General features: G+C 39.9%; 1 protein-coding gene across 2 annotated transcripts in view; it reads right to left on the reverse strand.

The window, feature by feature from the left end:
• Nucleotides 1–21,435, reverse strand: part of LOC110502409 (contactin-1a) — a 165,526-nt gene that overhangs the window by 9,423 nt on the left and 134,668 nt on the right. For both annotated transcript variants that reach the window (XM_036959293.1, XM_036959302.1), the window contains exons 22-24: nucleotides 20,098–20,287; nucleotides 19,506–19,618; nucleotides 18,927–19,083 (exon numbers count right to left, since the gene is read on the reverse strand). In XM_036959293.1, the coding sequence (XP_036815188.1) occupies nucleotides 18,927–19,083; nucleotides 19,506–19,618; nucleotides 20,098–20,287 (460 nt within the window). The remainder of the gene's footprint in view (nucleotides 1–18,926; nucleotides 19,084–19,505; nucleotides 19,619–20,097; nucleotides 20,288–21,435) is intronic.

The following is a 21,435-nucleotide window of genomic DNA, read 5'->3' on the forward strand; positions in this document are numbered from 1 at the left end:
AAAATAGCAGGATTATTTCCTTGTCCTGTCTGTCATAAAATAGCAGGATTAGTTCCTTGTCCTGTCTGTCATAAAATAGCAGCATTAGTTCCTTGTCCTGTCTGTCATAAAATAGCAGGATTAGTTCCTTGTCCTGTCTGTCATAAAATAGCAGGATTATTTCCTTGTCCTGTCTGTCATTAAATAGCAGGATTAGTTCCATGTCCTGTCTGTCATAAAATAGAAGGATTAGTTCCTTGTCCTGTCTGTCATAAAATAGCAGGATTATTTCCTTGTCCTGTCTGTCATAAAATAGCAGGATTATTTCCTTGTCCTGTCTGTCATAAAATAGCAGGATTAGTTCCTTGTCCTGTCTGTCATAAAATAGCAGGATTAGTTCCTTGTCCTGTCTGTCATAAAATAGCAGGATTATTTCCTTGTCCTGTCTGTCATAAAATAGCAGGATTAGTTCCATGTCCTGTCTGTCATAAAATAGAAGGATTAGTTCCTTGTCCTGTCTGTCATAAAATAGCAGGATTATTTCCTTGTCCTGTCTGTCATAAAATAGCAGGATTATTTCCTTGTCCTGTCTGTCATAAAATAGCAGGATTAGCTCCTTGTCCTGTCTGTCATAAAATAGCAGGATTAGTTCCTTGTCCTGTCTGTCATAAAATAGCAGGATTAGTTCCTTGTCCTGGTCATAAAATAGCAGGATTAGTTCCTTGTCCTGGTCATAAAATAGCAGGATTAGTTCCTTGTACTGGTCATAAAATAGCAGGATTAGTTCATTGTCCTGTCTGTCATAAAATAGCAGGATTAGTTCCTTGTCCTGGTCATAAAATAGCAGGATTAGTTCCTTGTCCTGGTCATAAAATAGCAGGATTAGTTCCTTGTCCTGTCTGTCATAAAATAGCAGGATTTGTTCCTTGTCCTGGTCATAAAATAGCAGGATTAGTTCCTTGTCCTGTCTGTCATAAAATAGCAGGATTAGTTCCTTGTCATGGTCATAAAATAGCAGGATGAGTTCCTTGTCCTGGTCATAAAATAGCAGAATTAGTGCCTTGTCCTGTCTGTCATAAAATAGCAGGATTAGTTCCTTGTCCTGTCTGTCATAAAATAGCAGGATTAGTTCCTTGTCCTGTCTGTCATCAAATAGCAGGATTAGTTCCTTGTCCTTTCTGTCATAAAATAGCAGGATTATTTCCTTGTCCTGTCTGTCATAAAATAGCAGGATTAGTTCCATGTCCTGTCTGTCATAAAATAGAAGGATTAGTTCCTTGTCCTGTCTGTCATAAAATAGCAGGATTATTTCCTTGTCCTGTCTGTCATAAAATAGCAGGATTATTTCCTTGTCCTGTCTGTCATAAAATAGCAGGATTAGTTCCTTGTCCTGTCTGTCATAAAATAGCAGGATTAGTTCCTTGTCCTGTCTGTCATAAAATAGCAGCATTAGTTCCTTGTCCTGTCTGTCATAAAATAGCAGGAATATTTCCATGTCCTGTCTGTCATAAAATAGCAGGATTATTTCCTTGTCCTGTCTGTCATAAAATAGCAGGATTAGTTCCATGTCCTGTCTGTCATAAAATAGAAGGATTAGTTCCTTGTCCTGTCTGTCATAAAATAGCAGGATTATTTCCTTGTCCTGTCTGTCATAAAATAGCAGGATTATTTCCTTGTCCTGTCTGTCATAAAATAGCAGGATTAGTTCCTTGTCCTGTCTGTCATAAAATAGCAGCATTAGTTCCTTGTCCTGTCTGTCATAAAATAGCAGGATTAGTTCCTTGTCCTGTCTGTCATAAAATAGCAGGATTATTTCCTTGTCCTGTCTGTCATTAAATAGCAGGATTAGTTCCATGTCCTGTCTGTCATAAAATAGAAGGATTAGTTCCTTGTCCTGTCTGTCATAAAATAGCAGGATTATTTCCTTGTCCTGTCTGTCATAAAATAGCAGGATTATTTCCTTGTCCTGTCTGTCATAAAATAGCAGGATTAGTTCCTTGTCCTGTCTGTCATAAAATAGCAGGATTAGTTCCTTGTCCTGTCTGTCATAAAATAGCAGGATTATTTCCTTGTCCTGTCTGTCATAAAATAGCAGGATTAGTTCCATGTCCTGTCTGTCATAAAATAGAAGGATTAGTTCCTTGTCCTGTCTGTCATAAAATAGCAGGATTATTTCCTTGTCCTGTCTGTCATAAAATAGCAGGATTATTTCCTTGTCCTGTCTGTCATAAAATAGCAGGATTAGCTCCTTGTCCTGTCTGTCATAAAATAGCAGGATTAGTTCCTTGTCCTGTCTGTCATAAAATAGCAGGATTAGTTCCTTGTCCTGGTCATAAAATAGCAGGATTAGTTCCTTGTCCTGGTCATAAAATAGCAGGATTAGTTCCTTGTACTGGTCATAAAATAGCAGGATTAGTTCATTGTCCTGTCTGTCATAAAATAGCAGGATTAGTTCCTTGTCCTGGTCATAAAATAGCAGGATTAGTTCCTTGTCCTGGTCATAAAATAGCAGGATTAGTTCCTTGTCCTGTCTGTCATAAAATAGCAGGATTTGTTCCTTGTCCTGGTCATAAAATAGCAGGATTAGTTCCTTGTCCTGTCTGTCATAAAATAGCAGGATTAGTTCCTTGTCATGGTCATAAAATAGCAGGATGAGTTCCTTGTCCTGGTCATAAAATAGCAGAATTAGTGCCTTGTCCTGTCTGTCATAAAATAGCAGGATTAGTTCCTTGTCCTGTCTGTCATAAAATAGCAGGATTAGTTCCTTGTCCTGTCTGTCATCAAATAGCAGGATTAGTTCCTTGTCCTTTCTGTCATAAAATAGCAGGATTATTTCCTTGTCCTGTCTGTCATAAAATAGCAGGATTAGTTCCATGTCCTGTCTGTCATAAAATAGAAGGATTAGTTCCTTGTCCTGTCTGTCATAAAATAGCAGGATTATTTCCTTGTCCTGTCTGTCATAAAATAGCAGGATTATTTCCTTGTCCTGTCTGTCATAAAATAGCAGGATTAGTTCCTTGTCCTGTCTGTCATAAAATAGCAGGATTAGTTCCTTGTCCTGTCTGTCATAAAATAGCAGCATTAGTTCCTTGTCCTGTCTGTCATAAAATAGCAGGAATATTTCCATGTCCTGTCTGTCATAAAATAGCAGGATTATTTCCTTGTCCTGTCTGTCATAAAATAGCAGGATTAGTTCCATGTCCTGTCTGTCATAAAATAGAAGGATTAGTTCCTTGTCCTGTCTGTCATAAAATAGCAGGATTATTTCCTTGTCCTGTCTGTCATAAAATAGCAGGATTATTTCCTTGTCCTGTCTGTCATAAAATAGCAGGATTAGTTCCTTGTCCTGGTCATAAAATAGCAGGATTAGTTCCTTGTCCTGGTCATAAAATAGCAGGATTAGTTCCATGTCCTGTCTGTCATAAAATAGCAGGATTAGTTCCTTGTCCTGTCTGTCATAAAATAGCAGGATTATTTCCTTGTCCTGTCTGTCATAAAATAGCAGGATTATTTCCTTGTCCTGTCTGTCATAAAATAGCAGGATTAGTTCCTTGTCCTGTCTGTCATAAAATAGCAGGATTAGTTCCTTGTCCTGTCTGTCATAAAATAGCAGGATTAGTTCCTTGTCCTTTCTGTCATAAAATAGCAGGATTATTTCCTTGTCCTGTCTGTCATAAAATAGCAGGATTAGTTCCCTAGTCCTGTCTGTCATAAAATAGAAGGATTAGTTCCTTGTCCTGTCTGTCATAAAATAGCAGGATTATTTCCTTGTCCTGTCTGTCATAAAATAGCAGGATTAGTTCCTTGTCCTGTCTGTCATAAAATAGCAGCATTAGTTCCTTGTCCTGTCTGTCATAAAATAGCAGGATTAGTTCCTTGTCCTGTCTGTCATAAAATAGCAGGATTATTTCCTTGTCCTGTCTGTCATAAAATAGCAGGATTAGTTCCATGTCCTGTCTGTCATAAAATAGAAGGATTAGTTCCTTGTCCTGTCTGTCATAAAATAGCAGGATTATTTCCTTGTCCTGTCTGTCATAAAATAGCAGGATTATTTCCTTGTCCTGTCTGTCATAAAATAGCAGGATTAGTTCCTTGTCCTGTCTGTCATAAAATAGCAGGATTAGTTCCTTGTCCTGTCTGTCATAAAATAGCAGCATTAGTTCCTTGTCCTGTCTGTCATAAAATAGCAGGATTAGTTCCTTGTCCTGTCTGTCATAAAATAGCAGGATTAGTTCCTTGTCCTGTCTGTCATCAAATAGCAGGATTAGTTCCTTGTCCTGTCTGTCATTAAATAGCAGGATTAGTTCCTTGTCCTGGTCATAAAATAGCAGGATTAGTTCCTTGTCCTGTCTGTCATAAAATAGCAGGATTAGTTCCTTGTCCTGTCTGTCATCAAATAGCAGGATTAGTTCCTTGTCCTGTCTGTCATTAAATAGCAGGATTAGTTCCTTGTCCTGGTCATAAAATAGCAGGATTAGTTCCTTGTCCTGGTCATAAAATAGCAGGATTAGTTCCTTGTCCTGGTCATAAAATAGCAGGATTAGTTCCATGTCCTGTCTGTCATAAAATAGCAGGATTAGTTCCTTGTCCTGGTCATAAAATAGCAGGATTATTTCCTTGTCCTGTCTGTCATAAAATAGCAGGATTATTTCCTTGTCCTGTCTGTCATAAAATAGCAGGATTATTTCCTTGTCCTGTCTGTCATAAAATAGCAGGATTAGTTCCTTGTCCTGTCTGTCATAAAATAGCAGGATTAGTTCCTTGTCCTGTCTGTCATAAAATAGCAGCATTAGTTCCTTGTCCTGTCTGTCATAAAATAGCAGGAATATTTCCATGTCCTGTCTGTCATAAAATAGCAGGATTATTTCCTTGTCCTGTCTGTCATAAAATAGCAGGATTAGTTCCATGTCCTGTCTGTCATAAAATAGAAGGATTAGTTCCTTGTCCTGTCTGTCATAAAATAGCAGGATTATTTCCTTGTCCTGTCTGTCATAAAATAGCAGGATTATTTCCTTGTCCTGTCTGTCATAAAATAGCAGGATTAGTTCCTTGTCCTGGTCATAAAATAGCAGGATTAGTTCCTTGTCCTGGTCATAAAATAGCAGGATTAGTTCCATGTCCTGTCTGTCATAAAATAGAAGGATTAGTTCCTTGTCCTGTCTGTCATAAAATAGCAGGATTATTTCCTTGTCCTGTCTGTCATAAAATAGCAGGATTATTTCCTTGTCCTGTCTGTCATAAAATAGCAGGATTAGTTCCTTGTCCTGTCTGTCATAAAATAGCAGGATTAGTTCCTTGTCCTGTCTGTCATAAAATAGCAGGATTAGTTCCTTGTCCTTTCTGTCATAAAATAGCAGGATTATTTCCTTGTCCTGTCTGTCATAAAATAGCAGGATTAGTTCCTTGTCCTGGTCATAAAATAGCAGGATTAGTTCCTTGTACTGGTCATAAAATAGCAGGATTAGTTCATTGTCCTGTCTGTCATAAAATAGCAGGATTAGTTCCTTGTCCTGTCTGTCATAAAATAGCAGGATTAGTTCCTTGTCCTGGTCATAAAATAGCAGGATTAGTTCCTTGTCCTGGTCATAAAATAGCAGGATTAGTTCCTTGTCCTGTCTGTCATAAAATAGCAGGATTTGTTCCTTGTCCTGGTCATAAAATAGCAGGATTAGTTCCTTGTCCTGTCTGTCATAAAATAGCAGGATTAGTTCCTTGTCATGGTCATAAAAGAGCAGGATGAATTCCTTGTCCTGGTCATAAAATAGCAGAATTAGTGCCTTGTCCTGTCTGTCATAAAATAGCAGGATTAGTTCCTTGTCCTGTCTGTCATCAAATAGCAGGATTAGTTCCTTGTCCTTTCTGTCATAAAATAGCAGGATTATTTCCTTTTCCTGTCTGTCATAAAATAGCAGGATTAGTTCCATGTCCTGTCTGTCATAAAATAGAAGGATTAGTTCCTTGTCCTGTCTGTCATAAAATAGCAGGATTATTTCCTTGTCCTGTCTGTCATAAAATAGCAGGATTATTTCCTTGTCCTGTCTGTCATAAAATAGCAGGATTATTTCCTTGTCCTGTCTGTCATAAAATAGCAGGATTAGTTCCATGTCCTGTCTGTCATAAAATAGAAGGATTAGTTCCTTGTCCTGTCTGTCATAAAATAGCAGGATTATTTCCTTGTCCTGTCTGTCATAAAAAAGCTGGATTATTTCCTTGTCCTGTCTGTCATAAAATAGCAGGATTAGTTCCTTGTCCTGGTCATAAAATAGCAGGATTAGTTCCTTGTCCTGGTCATAAAATAGCAGGATTAGTTCCATGTCCTGTCTGTCATAAAATAGAAGGATTAGTTCCTTGTCCTGTCTGTCATAAAATAGCAGGATTATTTCCTTGTCCTGTCTGTCATAAAATAGCAGGATTATTTCCTTGTCCTGTCTGTCATAAAATAGCAGGATTAGTTCCTTGTCCTGTCTGTCATAAAATAGCAGGATTAGTTCCTTGTCCTGTCTGTCATAAAATAGCAGGATTAGTTCCTTGTCCTTTCTGTCATAAAATAGCAGGATTATTTCCTTGTCCTGTCTGTCATAAAATAGCAGGATTAGTTCCCTAGTCCTGTCTGTCATAAAATAGAAGGATTAGTTCCTTGTCCTGTCTGTCATAAAATAGCAGGATTATTTCCTTGTCCTGTCTGTCATAAAATAGCAGGATTAGTTCCTTGTCCTGTCTGTCATAAAATAGCAGCATTAGTTCCTTGTCCTGTCTGTCATAAAATAGCAGGATTAGTTCCTTGTCCTGTCTGTCATAAAATAGCAGGATTATTTCCTTGTCCTGTCTGTCATAAAATAGCAGGATTAGTTCCATGTCCTGTCTGTCATAAAATAGAAGGATTAGTTCCTTGTCCTGTCTGTCATAAAATAGCAGGATTATTTCCTTGTCCTGTCTGTCATAAAATAGCAGGATTATTTCCTTGTCCTGTCTGTCATAAAATAGCAGGATTAGTTCCTTGTCCTGTCTGTCATAAAATAGCAGGATTAGTTCCTTGTCCTGTCTGTCATAAAATAGCAGCATTAGTTCCTTGTCCTGTCTGTCATAAAATAGCAGGAATATTTCCATGTCCTGTCTGTCATAAAATAGCAGGATTAGTTCCTTGTCCTGGTCATAAAATAGCAGGATTAGTTCCTTGTCCTGGTCATAAAATAGCAGGATTAGTTCCATGTCCTGTCTGTCATAAAATAGAAGGATTAGTTCCTTGTCCTGTCTGTCATAAAATAGCAGGATTATTTCCTTGTCCTGTCTGTCATAAAATAGCAGGATTATTTCCTTGTCCTGTCTGTCATAAAATAGCAGGATTAGTTCCTTGTCCTGTCTGTCATAAAATAGCAGGATTAGTTCCTTGTCCTGTCTGTCATAAAATAGCAGGATTAGTTCCTTGTCCTTTCTGTCATAAAATAGCAGGATTATTTCCTTGTCCTGTCTGTCATAAAATAGCAGGATTAGTTCCCTAGTCCTGTCTGTCATAAAATAGAAGGATTAGTTCCTTGTCCTGTCTGTCATAAAATAGCAGGATTATTTCCTTGTCCTGTCTGTCATAAAATAGCAGGATTATTTCCTTGTCCTGTCTGTCATAAAATAGCAGGATTAGTTCCTTGTCCTGTCTGTCATAAAATAGCAGGATTAGTTCCTTGTCCTGTCTGTCATAAAATAGCAGCATTAGTTCCTTGTCCTGTCTGTCATAAAATAGCAGGAATATTTCCATGTCCTGTCTGTCATAAAATAGCAGGATTAGTTCCTTGTCCTGGTCATAAAATAGCAGGATTAGTTCCTTGTCCTGGTCATAAAATAGCAGGATTAGTTCCTTGTCCTGTCTGTCATAAAATAGCAGGATTAGTTCCTTGTCCTGTCTGTCATAAAATAGCAGGATTAGTTCCTTGTCCTGTCTGTCATAAAATAGCAGGATTAGTTCCTTGTCCTGTCTGTCATAAAATAGCAGGATTAGTTCCTTGTCCTGTCTCTCATAAAATAGCAGGATTAGTTCCTTGTCCTGTCTCTCATAAAACAACAGGATTAGTTCCTTGTCCTGTCTCTCATAAAATAGCAAGATTAGTTCCTTGTCCTGTCTGTCATAAAATAGCAGGATTAGTTCCTTGTCCTGTCTGTCATAAAATAGCAGGATTAGTTCCTTGTCCTGTCTGTCATAAAATAGCAGGATTAGTTCCTTGTCCTGTCTGTCATAAAATAGCAGGATTATTTCCTTGTCCTGTCTGTCATAAAATAGCAGGATCATTTCCATGTCCTGTCTGTCATAAAATAGCAGGATTAGTTCCTTGTCCTGTCTGTCATAAAATAGCAGGATTAGTTCCATGTCCTGTGAGTCATAAAATAGCAGGATTATTTCCATGTCCTGTCTGTCATGAAATAGCAGGATTAGTTCCTTGTCCTGGTCATAAAATAGCAGGATTAGTTCCTTGTCCTGGTCATAAAGTAGCAGGATTAGTTCCTTGTCCTGTCTGTCATAAAGTAGCAGGATTAGTTCCTTGTCCTGTCTGTCAGAAAATAGCAGGATTAGTTCCTTGTCCTGTCTGTCATAAAATGGCAGGATTAGTTCCTTGTCCTGGTCATAAAATAGCAGGATTAGTTCCTTGTCCTGGTCATAAAATAGCAGGATTAGTTCCTTGTCCTGGTCATAAAATAGCAGGATTAGTTCCTTGTCCTGTCTGTCATAAAATAGCAGGATTAGTTCCTTGTCCTGTCTGTCATAAATTATAAGGATTAGTTCCTTGTCCTGTCTGTCATAAAATAGCAGGATTAGTTCCTTGTCCTGGTCATAAAATAGCAGGATTAGTTCCTTGTCCTGGTCATAAAATAGCAGGATTAGTTCCTTGTCCTGTCTGTCATAAAATAGCAGGATTTGTTCCTTGTCCTGGTCATAAAATAGCAGGATTAGTTCCTTGTCCTGTCTGTCATAAAATAGCAGGATTCGTTCCTTGTCCTGGTCATAAAATAACAGAATTAGTTCCTTGTCCTGTCTGTCATAAAATAGCAGGATTAGTTCCTTGTCCTGTCTGTCATAAAATAGCAGGATTAGTTCCTTGTCCTGTCTGTCATAAAATAGCAGCATTAGTTCCTTGTCCTGTCTGTCATAAAATAGCAGGATTATTTCCTTGTCCTGTCTGTCATAAAATAGCAGGATTAGTTCCATGTCCTGTCTGTCATAAAATAGAAGGAATAGTTCCTTGTCCTGTCTGTCATTAAATAGCAGGATTATTTCCTTGTCCTGTCTGTCATAAAATAGCAGGATTATTTCCTTGCCCTGTCTGTCATAAAATAGCAGGATTAGTTCCTTGTCCTTTCTGTCATAAAATAGCAGGATTAGTTCCTTGTGCTGTCTGTCATAAAATAGCAGGATTAGTTCCTTGTCCTGTCTGTCATAAAATAGCAGGATTAGTTCCTTGTCCTGGTCATAAAATAGCAGGATTAGTTCCTTGTCCTGGTCATAAAATAGCAGGATTAGTTCCTTGTCCGGTCTGTCATAAAATAGCAGGATTTGTTCCTTGTCCTGGTCATAAAATAGCAGGATTAGTTCCTTGTCCTGTCTGTCATGAAATAGCAGGATTAGTTCCTTGTCATGGTCATAAAATAGCAGGATGAGTTCCTTGTCCTGGTCATAAAATAACAGAATTAGTTCCTTGTCCTGTCTGTCATAAAATAGCAGGATTAGTTCCTTGTCCTGTCTGTCATAAAATAGCAGGATTAGTTCCTTGTCCTGTCTGTCATAAAATAGCAGCATTAGTTCCTTGTCCTGTCTGTCATAAAATAGCAGGATTATTTCCTTGTCCTGTCTGTCATAAAATAGCAGGATTAGTTCCTTGTCCTGTCTGTCATAAAATAGCAGGATTAGTTCCTTGTCCTGTCTGTCATAAAATAGCAGGATTGGTTCCTTGTCCTTTCTGTCATAAAATAGCAGGATTAGTTCCTTGTCCTGTCTGTCATAAAATAGCAGGATTAGTTCCTTGTCCTGTCTGTCATAAAATAGCAGGAACATTTCCATGTCCTGTCTGTCATAAAATAGCAGGATTAGTTCCTTGTCCTGGTCATAAAATAGCAGGATTAGTTCCTTGTCCTGGTCATAAAATAGCAGGATTAGTTCCTTGTCCTGGTCATAAAATAGCAGGATTAGTTCCTTGTCCTGTCTGTCATAAAATAGCAGGATTAGTTCCTTGTCCTGTCTGTCATAAAATAGAAGGATTAGTTCCTTGTCCTGTCTCTCATAAAATAGCAGGATTAGTTCCTTGTCCTGGTCATAAAATAGCAGGATTAGTTCCTTGTCCTGTCTGTCATTAAATAGCAGGATTAGTTCCTTGTCCTGTCTGTCATAAAATAGCAGGATTAGTTCCTTGTCCTGTCTGTCATAAAATAGCAGGATTAGTTCCTTGTCCTGTCTGTCATAAAATAGAAGGATTAGTTCCTTGTCCTGTCTGTCATAAAATAGCAGGATTATTTCCTTGTCCTGTCTGTCATAAAATAGCAGGATTATTTCCTTGTCCTGTCTGTCATAAAATAGCAGGATTATTTCCTTGTCCTGTCTGTCAAAAAAGAGCAGGATTAGTTCCTTGTCCTGGTCATAAAATAGCAGGATTATTTCCTTGTCCTGTCTGTCATAAAATAGCAGGATTAGTTCCTTGTCCTGTCTGTCATAAAATAGCAGGATTAGTTCCTTGTCCTGTCTGTCATAAAATAGCAGGATTAGTTCCTTGTCCTGTCTGTCATAAAAAAACAGGATTAGTTCCTTGTCCTGTCTGTCATAAAATAGCAGGATTAGTTCCTTATCCTGTCTGTCATAAAATAGCAGGATTATTTCCAATGTCCTGTCTGTCATAAAATAGCAGGATTAGTTCCTTGTCCTGGTCATAAAATAGCAGGATTAGTTCCTTGTCCTGGTCATAAAATAGCAGGATTAGTTCCTTGTCCTGTCTGTCATAAAATAGCAGGATTTGTTCCTTGTCCTGGTCATAAAATAGCAGGATTAGTTCCTTGTCCTGTCTGTCATAAAATAGCAGGATTAGTTCCTTGTCCTGGTCATAAAATAGCAGGATTAGTTCCTTGTCCTGTCTGTCATAAAATAGCAGGATTAGTTCCTTGTCCTGGTCATAAAATAGCAGGATTAGTTCCATGTCCTGTCTGTCATAAAATAGTAGGATTCGTTCCTTGTCATGGTCATAAAATAGCAGGATGAGTTCCTTGTCCTGGTCATAAAATAACAGAATTAGTTCCTTGTCCTGTCTGTCATAAAATAGCAGGATTAGTTCCTTGTCCTGTCTGTCATAAAATAGCAGGATTAGTTCCTTGTCCTGTCTGTCATAAAATAGCAGCATTAGTTCCTTGTCCTGTCTGTCATAAAATAGCAGGATTATTTCCTTGTCCTGTCTGTCATAAAATAGCAGGATTAGTTCCATGTCCTGTCTGTCATAAAATAGAAGGAATAGTTCCTTGTCCTGTCTGTCATTAAATAGCAGGATTATTTCCTTGTCCTGTCTGTCATAAAATAGCAGGATTATTTCCTTGCCCTGTCTGTCATAAAATAGCAGGATTAGTTCCTTGTCCTTTCTGTCATAAAATAGCAGGATTAGTTCCTTGTCCTGTCTGTCATAAAATAGCAGGATTAGTTCCTTGTCCTGTCTGTCATAAAATAGCAGGATTAGTTCCTTGTCCTGGTCATAAAATAGCAGGATTAGTTCCTTGTCCTGGTCATAAAATAGCAGGATTAGTTCCTTGTCCGGTCTGTCATAAAATAGCAGGATTTGTTCCTTGTCCTGGTCATAAAATAGCAGGATTAGTTCCTTGTCCTGTCTGTCATAAAATAGCAGGATTAGTTCCTTGTCATGGTCATAAAATAGCAGGATGAGTTCCTTGTCCTGGTCATAAAATAACAGAATTAGTTCCTTGTCCTGTCTGTCATAAAATAGCAGGATTAGTTCCTTGTCCTGTCTGTCATAAAATAGCAGGATTAGTTCCTTGTCCTGTCTGTCATAAAATAGCAGCATTAGTTCCTTGTCCTGTCTGTCATAAAATAGCAGGATTATTTCCTTGTCCTGTCTGTCATAAAATAGCAGGATTAGTTCCATGTCCTGTCTGTCATAAAATAGAAGGATTAGTTCCTTGTCCTGTCTGTCATTAAATAGCAGGATTATTTCCTTGTCCTGTCTGTCATAAAAAAGCAGGATTATTTCCTTGTCCTGTCTGTCATAAAATAGCAGGATTAGTTCCTTGTCCTGTCTGTCATAAAATAGCAGGATTAGTTCCTTGTCCTGTCTGTCATAAAATAGCAGGATTAGTTCCTTGTCCTGTCTGTCATAAAATAGCAGGATTAGTTCCTTGTCCTGTCTGTCATAAAATAGCAGGATTAGTTCCTTGTCCTGTCTGTCATAAAATAGAAGGATTAGTTCCTTGTCCTGTCTGTCATAAAATAGCAGGATTATTTCCTTGTCCTGTCTGTCATAAAATAGCAGGATTATTTCCTTGTCCTGTCTGTCATAAAATAGCAGGATTATTTCCTTGTCCTGTCTGTCAAAAAAGAGCAGGATTAGTTCCTTGTCCTGGTCATAAAATAGCAGGATTATTTCCTTGTCCTGTCTGTCATAAAATAGCAGGATTAGTTCCTTGTCCTGTCTGTCATAAAATAGCAGGATTAGTTCCTTGTCCTGTCTGTCATAAAATAGCAGGATTAGTTCCTTGTCCTGTCTGTCATAAAAAAACAGGATTAGTTCCTTGTCCTGTCTGTCATAAAATAGCAGGATTAGTTCCTTATCCTGTCTGTCATAAAATAGCAGGATTATTTCCAATGTCCTGTCTGTCATAAAATAGCAGGATTAGTTCCTTGTCCTGGTCATAAAATAGCAGGATTAGTTCCTTGTCCTGGTCATAAAATAGCAGGATTAGTTCCTTGTCCTGTCTGTCATAAAATAGCAGGATTTGTTCCTTGTCCTGGTCATAAAATAGCAGGATTAGTTCCTTGTCCTGTCTGTCATAAAATAGTAGGATTCGTTCCTTGTCATGGTCATAAAATAGCAGGATGAGTTCCTTGTCCTGGTCATAAAATAACAGAATTAGTTCCTTGTCCTGTCTGTCATAAAATAGCAGGATTAGTTCCTTGTCCTGTCTGTCATAAAATAGCAGGATTAGTTCCTTGTCCTGTCTGTCATAAAATAGCAGCATTAGTTCCTTGTCCTGTCTGTCATAAAATAGCAGGATTATTTCCTTGTCCTGTCTGTCATAAAATAGCAGGATTAGTTCCATGTCCTGTCTGTCATAAAATAGAAGGAATAGTTCCTTGTCCTGTCTGTCATTAAATAGCAGGATTATTTCCTTGTCCTGTCTGTCATAAAATAGCAGGATTATTTCCTTGCCCTGTCTGTCATAAAATAGCAGGATTAGTTCCTTGTCCTTTCTGTCATAAAATAGCAGGATTAGTTCCTTGTCCTGTCTGTCATAAAATAGCAGGATTAGTTCCTTGTCCTGTCTGTCATAAAATAGCAGGATTAGTTCCTTGTCCTGGTCATAAAATAGCAGGATTAGTTCCTTGTCCTGGTCATAAAATAGCAGGATTAGTTCCTTGTCCTGTCTGTCATAAAATAGCAGGATTTGTTCCTTGTCCTGGTCATAAAATAGCAGGATTAGTTCCTTGTCCTGTCTGTCATAAAATAGCAGGATTAGTTCCTTGTCATGGTCATAAAATAGCAGGATGAGTTCCTTGTCCTGGTCATAAAATAACAGAATTAGTTCCTTGTCCTGTCTGTCATAAAATAGCAGGATTAGTTCCTTGTCCTGTCTGTCATAAAATAGCAGGATTAGTTCCTTGTCCTGTCTGTCATAAAATAGCAGCATTAGTTCCTTGTCCTGTCTGTCATAAAATAGCAGGATTAGTTCCTTGTCCTGTCTGTCATAAAATAGCAGCATTAGTTCCTTGTCCTGTCTGTCATAAAATAGCAGGATTATTTCCTTGTCCTGTCTGTCATAAAATAGCAGGATTAGTTCCATGTCCTGTCTGTCATAAAATAGAAGGATTAGTTCCTTGTCCTGTCTGTCATTAAATAGCAGGATTATTTCCTTGTCCTGTCTGTCATAAAAAAGCAGGATTATTTCCTTGTCCTGTCTGTCATAAAATAGCAGGATTAGTTCCTTGTCCTGTCTGTCATAAAATAGCAGGATTAGTTCCTTGTCCTGTCTGTCATAAAATAGCAGGATTGGTTCCTTGTCCTTTCTGTCATAAAATAGCAGGATTAGTTCCTTGTCCTGTCTGTCATAAAATAGCAGGATTAGTTCCTTGTCCTGTCTGTCATAAAATAGCAGGAACATTTCCATGTCCTGTCTGTCATAAAATAGCAGGATTAGTTCCTTGTCCTGGTCATAAAATAGCAGGATTAGTTCCTTGTCCTGGTCATAAAATAGCAGGATTAGTTCCTTGTCCTGTCTGTCATAAAATAGCAGGATTAGTTCCTTGTCCTGTCTGTCATAAAATAGCAGGATTAGTTCCTTGTCCTGTCTGTCATAAAATAGAAGGATTAGTTCCTTGTCCTGTCTCTCATAAAATAGCAGGATTAGTTCCTTGTCCTGGTCATAAAATAGCAGGATTAGTTCCTTGTCCTGTCTGTCATTAAATAGCAGGATTAGTTCCTTGTCCTGTCTGTCATAAAATAGCAGGATTAGTTCCTTGTCCTGTCTGTCATAAAATAGCAGGATTAGTTCCTTGTCCTGTCTGTCATAAAATAGAAGGATTAGTTCCTTGTCCTGTCTGTCATAAAATAGCAGGATTATTTCCTTGTCCTGTCTGTCATAAAATAGCAGGATTATTTCCTTGTCCTGTCTGTCATAAAATAGCAGGATTATTTCCTTGTCCTGTCTGTCAAAAAAGAGCAGGATTAGTTCCTTGTCCTGGTCATAAAATAGCAGGATTATTTCCTTGTCCTGTCTGTCATAAAATAGCAGGATTAGTTCCTTGTCCTGTCTGTCATAAAATAGCAGGATTAGTTCCTTGTCCTGTCTGTCATAAAATAGCAGGATTAGTTCCTTGTCCTGTCTGTCATAAAAAAACAGGATTAGTTCCTTGTCCTGTCTGTCATAAAATAGCAGGATTAGTTCCGTATCCTGTCTGTCATAAAATAGCAGGATTATTTCCAATGTCCTGTCTGTCATAAAATAGCAGGATTAGTTCCTTGTCCTGGTCATAAAATAGCAGGATTAGTTCCTTGTCCTGGTCATAAAATAGCAGGATTAGTTCCTTGTCCTGTCTGTCAGAAAATAGCAGGATTAGTTCCTTGTCCTGTCTGTCATAAAATAGCAGAATTAGTTCCTTGTCCTGTCTGTCATAAAATAGCAGGATTAGTTTCTTGTCCTGTCTGTCATAAAATAGCAGGATTAGTTCCTTGTCCTGTCTGTCATAAAAAAGCAGGATTAGTTCCTTGTCCTGTCTGTCATAAAATAGCAGGATTAGTTCCTTGTCCTGTCTGTCATAAAATAGCAGGATTAGTTCCTTGTCCTGGTCATAAAATAGCAGGATTAGTTCCATGTCCTGTCTGTCATAAAATAGAAGGAATAGTTCCTTGTCCTGTCTGTCATTAAATAGCAGGATTATTTCCTTGTCCTGTCTGTCATAAAATAGCAGGATTATTTCCTTGCCCTGTCTGTCATAAAATAGCAGGATTAGTTCCTTGTCCTTTCTGTCATAAAATAGCAGGATTAGTTCCTTGTCCTGTCTGTCATAAAATAGCAGGATTAGTTCCTTGTCCTGTCTGTCATAAAATAGCAGGATTAGTTCCTTGTCCTGGTCATAAAATAGCAGGATTAGTTCCTTGTCCTGGTCATAAAATAGCAGGATTAGTTCCTTGTCCGGTCTGTCATAAAATAGCAGGATTTGTTCCTTGTCCTGGTCATAAAATAGCAGGATTAGTTCCTTGTCCTGTCTGTCATAAAATAGCAGGATTAGTTCCTTGTCATGGTCATAAAATAGCAGGATGAGTTCCTTGTCCTGATCATAAAATAACAGAATTAGTTCCTTGTCCTGTCTGTCATAAAATAGCAGGATTAGTTCCTTGTCCTGTCTGTCATAAAATAGCAGGATTAGTTCCTTGTCCTGTCTGTCATAAAATAGCAGCATTAGTTCCTTGTCCTGTCTGTCATAAAATAGCAGGATTATTTCCTTGTCCTGTCTGTCATAAAATAGCAGGATTAGTTCCATGTCCTGTCTGTCATAAAATAGAAGGATTAGTTCCTTGTCCTGTCTGTCATTAAATAGCAGGATTATTTCCTTGTCCTGTCTGTCATAAAAAAGCAGGATTATTTCCTTGTCCTGTCTGTCATAAAATAGCAGGATTAGTTCCTTGTCCTGTCTGTCATAAAATAGCAGGATTAGTTCCTTGTCCTGTCTGTCATAAAATAGCAGGATTGGTTCCTTGTCCTTTCTGTCATAAAATAGCAGGATTAGTTCCTTGTCCTGTCTGTCATCAAATAGCAGGATTAGTTCCTTGTCCTGTCTGTCATTAAATAGCAGGAACATTTCCATGTCCTGTCTGTCATAAAATAGCAGGATTAGTTCCTTGTCCTGGTCATAAAATAGCAGGATTAGTTCCTTGTCCTGGTCATAAAATAGCAGGATTAGTTCCTTGTCCTGTCTGTCATAAAATAGCAGGATTAGTTCCTTGTCCTGTCTGTCATAAAATAGCAGGATTAGTTCCTTGTCCTGTCTGTCATAAAATAGAAGGATTAGTTCCTTGCCCTGTCTCTCATAAAATAGCAGGATTAGTTCCTTGTCCTGGTCATAAAATAGCAGGATTAGTTCCTTGTCCTGTCTGTCATTAAATAGCAGGATTAGTTCCTTGTCCTGTCTGTCATAAAATAGCAGGATTAGTTCCTTGTCCTGTCTGTCATAAAATAGCAGGATTAGTTCCTTGTCCTGTCTGTCATAAAATAGAAGGATTAGTTCCTTGTCCTGTCTGTCATAAAATAGCAGGATTATTTCCTTGTCCTGTCTGTCATAAAATAGCAGGATTATTTCCTTGTCCTGTCTGTCATAAAATAGCAGGATTATTTCCTTGTCCTGTCTGTCAAAAAAGAGCAGGATTAGTTCCTTGTCCTGGTCATAAAATAGCAGGATTATTTCCTTGTCCTGTCTGTCATAAAATAGCAGGATTAGTTCCTTGTCCTGTCTGTCATAAAATAGCAGGATTAGTTCCTTGTCCTGTCTGTCATAAAATAGCAGGATTAGTTCCTTGTCCTGTCTGTCATAAAAAAACAGGATTAGTTCCTTGTCCTGTCTGTCATAAAATAGCAGGATTAGTTCCTTATCCTGTCTGTCATAAAATAGCAGGATTATTTCCAATGTCCTGTCTGTCATAAAATAGCAGGATTAGTTCCTTGTCCTGGTCATAAAATAGCAGGATTAGTTCCTTGTCCTGGTCATAAAATAGCAGGATTAGTTCCTTGTCCTGTCTGTCAGAAAATAGCAGGATTAGTTCCTTGTCCTGTCTGTCATAAAATAGCAGAATTAGTTCCTTGTCCTGTCTGTCATAAAATAGCAGGATTAGTTTCTTGTCCTGTCTGTCATAAAATAGCAGGATTAGTTCCTTGTCCTGTCTGTCATAAAAAAGCAGGATTAGTTCCTTGTCCTGTCTGTCATAAAATAGCAGGATTAGTTCCTTGTCCTGTCTGTCATAAAATAGCAGGATTAGTTCCTTGTCCTGTCTGTCATAAAATAGCAGGATTAGTTCCTTGTCCTGGTCATAAAATAGCAGGATTAGTTCCTTGTCCTGTCTGTCATAAAATAGCAGGATTAGTTCCTTGTCCTGGTCATAAAATAGCAGGATTAGTTCCTTGTCCTGTCTGTCATAAAATAGCAGGATTAGTTCCTTGTCCTGGTCATAAAATAGAAGGATTAGTTCCTTGTCCTGTCTGTCATAAAATAGCAGGATTAGTTTCTTGTCCTGTCTGTCATAAAATAGCAGGATTAGTTCCTTGTCCTGTCTGTCATAAAAAAGCAGGATTAGTTCCTTGTCCTGTCTGTCATAAAATAGCAGGATTAGTTCCTTGTCCTGTCTGTCATAAAATAGCAGGATTAGTTCCTTGTCCTGTCTGTCATAAAATAGCAGGATTAGTTCCTTGTCCTGGTCATAAAATAGCAGGATTAGTTCCTTGTCCTGTCTGTCATAAAATAGCAGGATTAGTTCCTTGTCCTGGTCATAAAATAGCAGGATTAGTTCCTTGTCCTGTCTGTCATAAAATAGCAGGATTAGTTCCTTGTCCTGGTCATAAAATAGCAGGATTATTTCCTTGTCCTGTCTGTCATAAAATAGAAGGATTAGTTCCTTGTCCTGTCTGTTATAAAATAGCAGGATTAGTTCCTTGTCCTGTCTGTCATAAAATAGCAGGATTATTTCTATGTCCTGTCTGTCATAAAATAGCAGGATTAGTTCCTTGTCCTGGTCATAAAATAGAAGGATTAGTTCCTTGTCCTTTCTGTCATAAAATAGCAGGATTAGTTCCTTGTCATGTCTGTCATAAAATAGCAGGATTAGTTCCGTTTTAAAGATGGCCATCCAGACCCAGAGTCATTTGTCACTGTCCACCAGGGGGCCTATTGACAGGGGCTGTCACTGATGTTGTCATAGCTTATTTTACTGTAGTAGACACATAAGATGGGTGGAGGGTCTTTAGTGGAGTCTACAGTCATATAAGATGGGTGGAGGGTCTTTAGTGGAGTCTACAGTCATATAAGATGGGTGGAGGGTCTTTAGTGTAGTCTACAGTCATATAAGATGGATGGAGGGTCTTTAGTGGAGTCTACAGTCATATAAGATAGGTGGAGGGTCTTTAGTGGAGTCTACAGTCATTTAAGATGGATGGAGGGTCTTTAGTGGAGTCTACAGTCATATAAAATGGGTGGAGGGGTTTTGATTGATGTTTACCTGAGATGCGTACTTGGGCCACAGCCCCATCTCCTCCCTCGCTATAGGCCCTGACCTCCACTACGCAGTCCCCGTCCCTGGGCATGGGCAGGTCTATGGATCGCTTCCCTGTGGTATACAGTAAACCTGTGGAGAGGCCAGCCTTCCTGTACAAGACCTATATGGAGACAGACAGACAGACAGACAGACAGACAGACAGACAGACAGACAGACAGACAGACAGACAGACAGACAGACAGACAGACAGACAGACAGACAGACAGACAGACAGACAGACAGACAGACAGACAGACAGACAGACAGACAGACAGACAGCATTATAGATCTGTTCATATGGTCATTCTAAGGAGTTGTGACTACAAGGAAGTAAGTTGAGTAAACTGTATGTTGTGTTCACTAAGATGTACTTTTTAGCTCAGTTGTGTATTGAATGCTGCGGCATTAAGAAACCTGTCACGTCAAATGTACGTACAGTATGTGACGAATGCTCAACAGAGATACATCAGTTATGGCTAAAGTACAGACTTTCAGCTTGAAATGCACTTCAAGCTCCTGTGTATTTGGTAAAACAGCACACACCTTGTATCCATCTATTGTTGACTCGTTGGCCAAGGGTTCGACATGTTCCCAGGCGATGTTTACTGACGTTCCTTTCAGCTTTTTACTGATTATTTTAGGAGGCCGGCTTGGGGCTGGAGGAAAACAGAAGTCAAATAGTTCTACAGAGTAAAGATCATGTGACAATCAGAAACTCAGAATTCGGCTTTCATACCGTTTCTGTACCACATCGGGATATTCGGTTTCACCGGAAGTGTGCCCCCCCCAAAATACATATATTATTATTCTTCTAGTTATAAGGTGTAACTCGCACCCACGCAGCCCCCGCGAGGCAGCTGTGCCCCAAACCTCAAAAAATGAAATACAAATAATAATGTGTTTTGTTTTAAACAGTATTGAAAATCATAACGTCAGTATTTTGAAACACCTCAGTATACGGTATCAACGGTATAAATCCCTCTCAGAATATGCTGAAGATTACTGAGCTGAGGGACAGTTTCCCAGACATAGATAAAGCCTAGTCCTCTGCTAAGGCACGCTTTGCAATAGAGAAACTGCATTGATAATGTTTTTGAGTCCAAGACTAGGCTTCATCTGAGAGCGATGTACATACGGGCTTTTTTGGTGTAGATCTGGAAGTGATGGCTGGGGGGTCCGTATCCGGCTGCATTGTAGGCCCTGACCTCTATAAGGTAGGGGGAGTTTGGCCTCATGTTCTCCAACCTTGTCTGGTTCTCTCTGCTGGACACCACCACTCTCTGACTGGATGCCTCTCTGTCCTCCACTTTCATCCAGTACCGCACCTTGGCAGGAGGGGGAGAGGGGGTGAAGGGGAGAAGGGGAGAAGAGGAGAGAGGAGGGGAGGGTGAGAGGGGGAGGAGAGAGAGGAAGAGAGGGGGGGAGAGGGGGTGAAGGGGAGAAGAGGAGAGAGGAGAGAGGAGGGGAGGGTGAGAGGGGGAGGAGAGAGAGGAAGAGAGGGGGGGAGAGGGGGTGAAGGGGAGAAGAGGAGAGAGGAGAGAGGAGGGGAGGGTGAGAGGGGGAGGAGAGAGAGGAAGAGAGGGGGGGAGAGGGGGTGAAGGGGAGAAGAGGAGAGAGGAGAGAGGAGGGGAGGGTGAGAGGAAGAGAGGGGGGGAGAGGGGGTGAAGGGGAGAAGGTGAGAGAGGAGAGAGGAGGGGAGGGTGAGAGGGGGGAGGAGAGAGAGGAAGAGAGGGGGGAGAGGGGGTGAAGGGGAGAAGGTGAGAAGAGGAGAGAGGAGGGGAGGGTGAGAGGGGGAGGAGAGGGAGGAATAGAGGGGGGTGTGAAGGGGTGAAGGGGAGAAGAGGAGAGAGGAGAGAGGAGGGTGAGAGGGGGAGGAGAGAGAGGAAGAGAGGGGGGAGAGGGGGTGAAGGGGAGAAGAGGGGAGAGGAGGGGTGGGTGAGAGGGGAAGGAGAGGGAGGAAGAGAGGGGCGAGGGGGTGAAGGGGAGAAGAGGAGAGAGGGTGAGAGGGGGGAGGAGAGAGAGGAAGAGAGGGGGGGAGAGGGGGTAAAGGGGAGAAGGTGAGAGAGGAGAGAGGAAGGGAGGGTGAGAGGGGGAGGAGAGGGAGGAAGAGAGGGGGGGTGAAGGGGTGAAGGCGAGAAGAGGAGAGAGGGTGAGAGGGGGAGGAGAGAGAGGAAGAGAGGGGGGAGAGGAGGAGAGGAGGAGAAGAGGAGAGAGGGGCGAGAGGAGGAGGTGATGGAGAGAGGGGCGAGAGGGAGGAGAGGAGGAGAGAGGAGGAAGAGGGTCACAGAAAGTCAATATACTGTGTACACTATTACAGGGCCTAAAATATGTCCTGGTAAGATAATAATGTTCAAGAAAATGTCCCTATCATGTACCTCACCGTGCAGGTGCAAATACAATGGAGAACTCCAGCGACATAACTAAGAGTTAGTCGAGTGTTTTGAGGTCTCTGGATTGATGCATACAGGCTTCT

The sequence above is a fragment of the Oncorhynchus mykiss genome, chromosome 2 (genome assembly GCF_013265735.2).
Source record: "Oncorhynchus mykiss isolate Arlee chromosome 2, USDA_OmykA_1.1, whole genome shotgun sequence".
In the NCBI taxonomy this organism is placed as follows: Eukaryota; Metazoa; Chordata; class Actinopteri; order Salmoniformes; family Salmonidae; genus Oncorhynchus; species Oncorhynchus mykiss.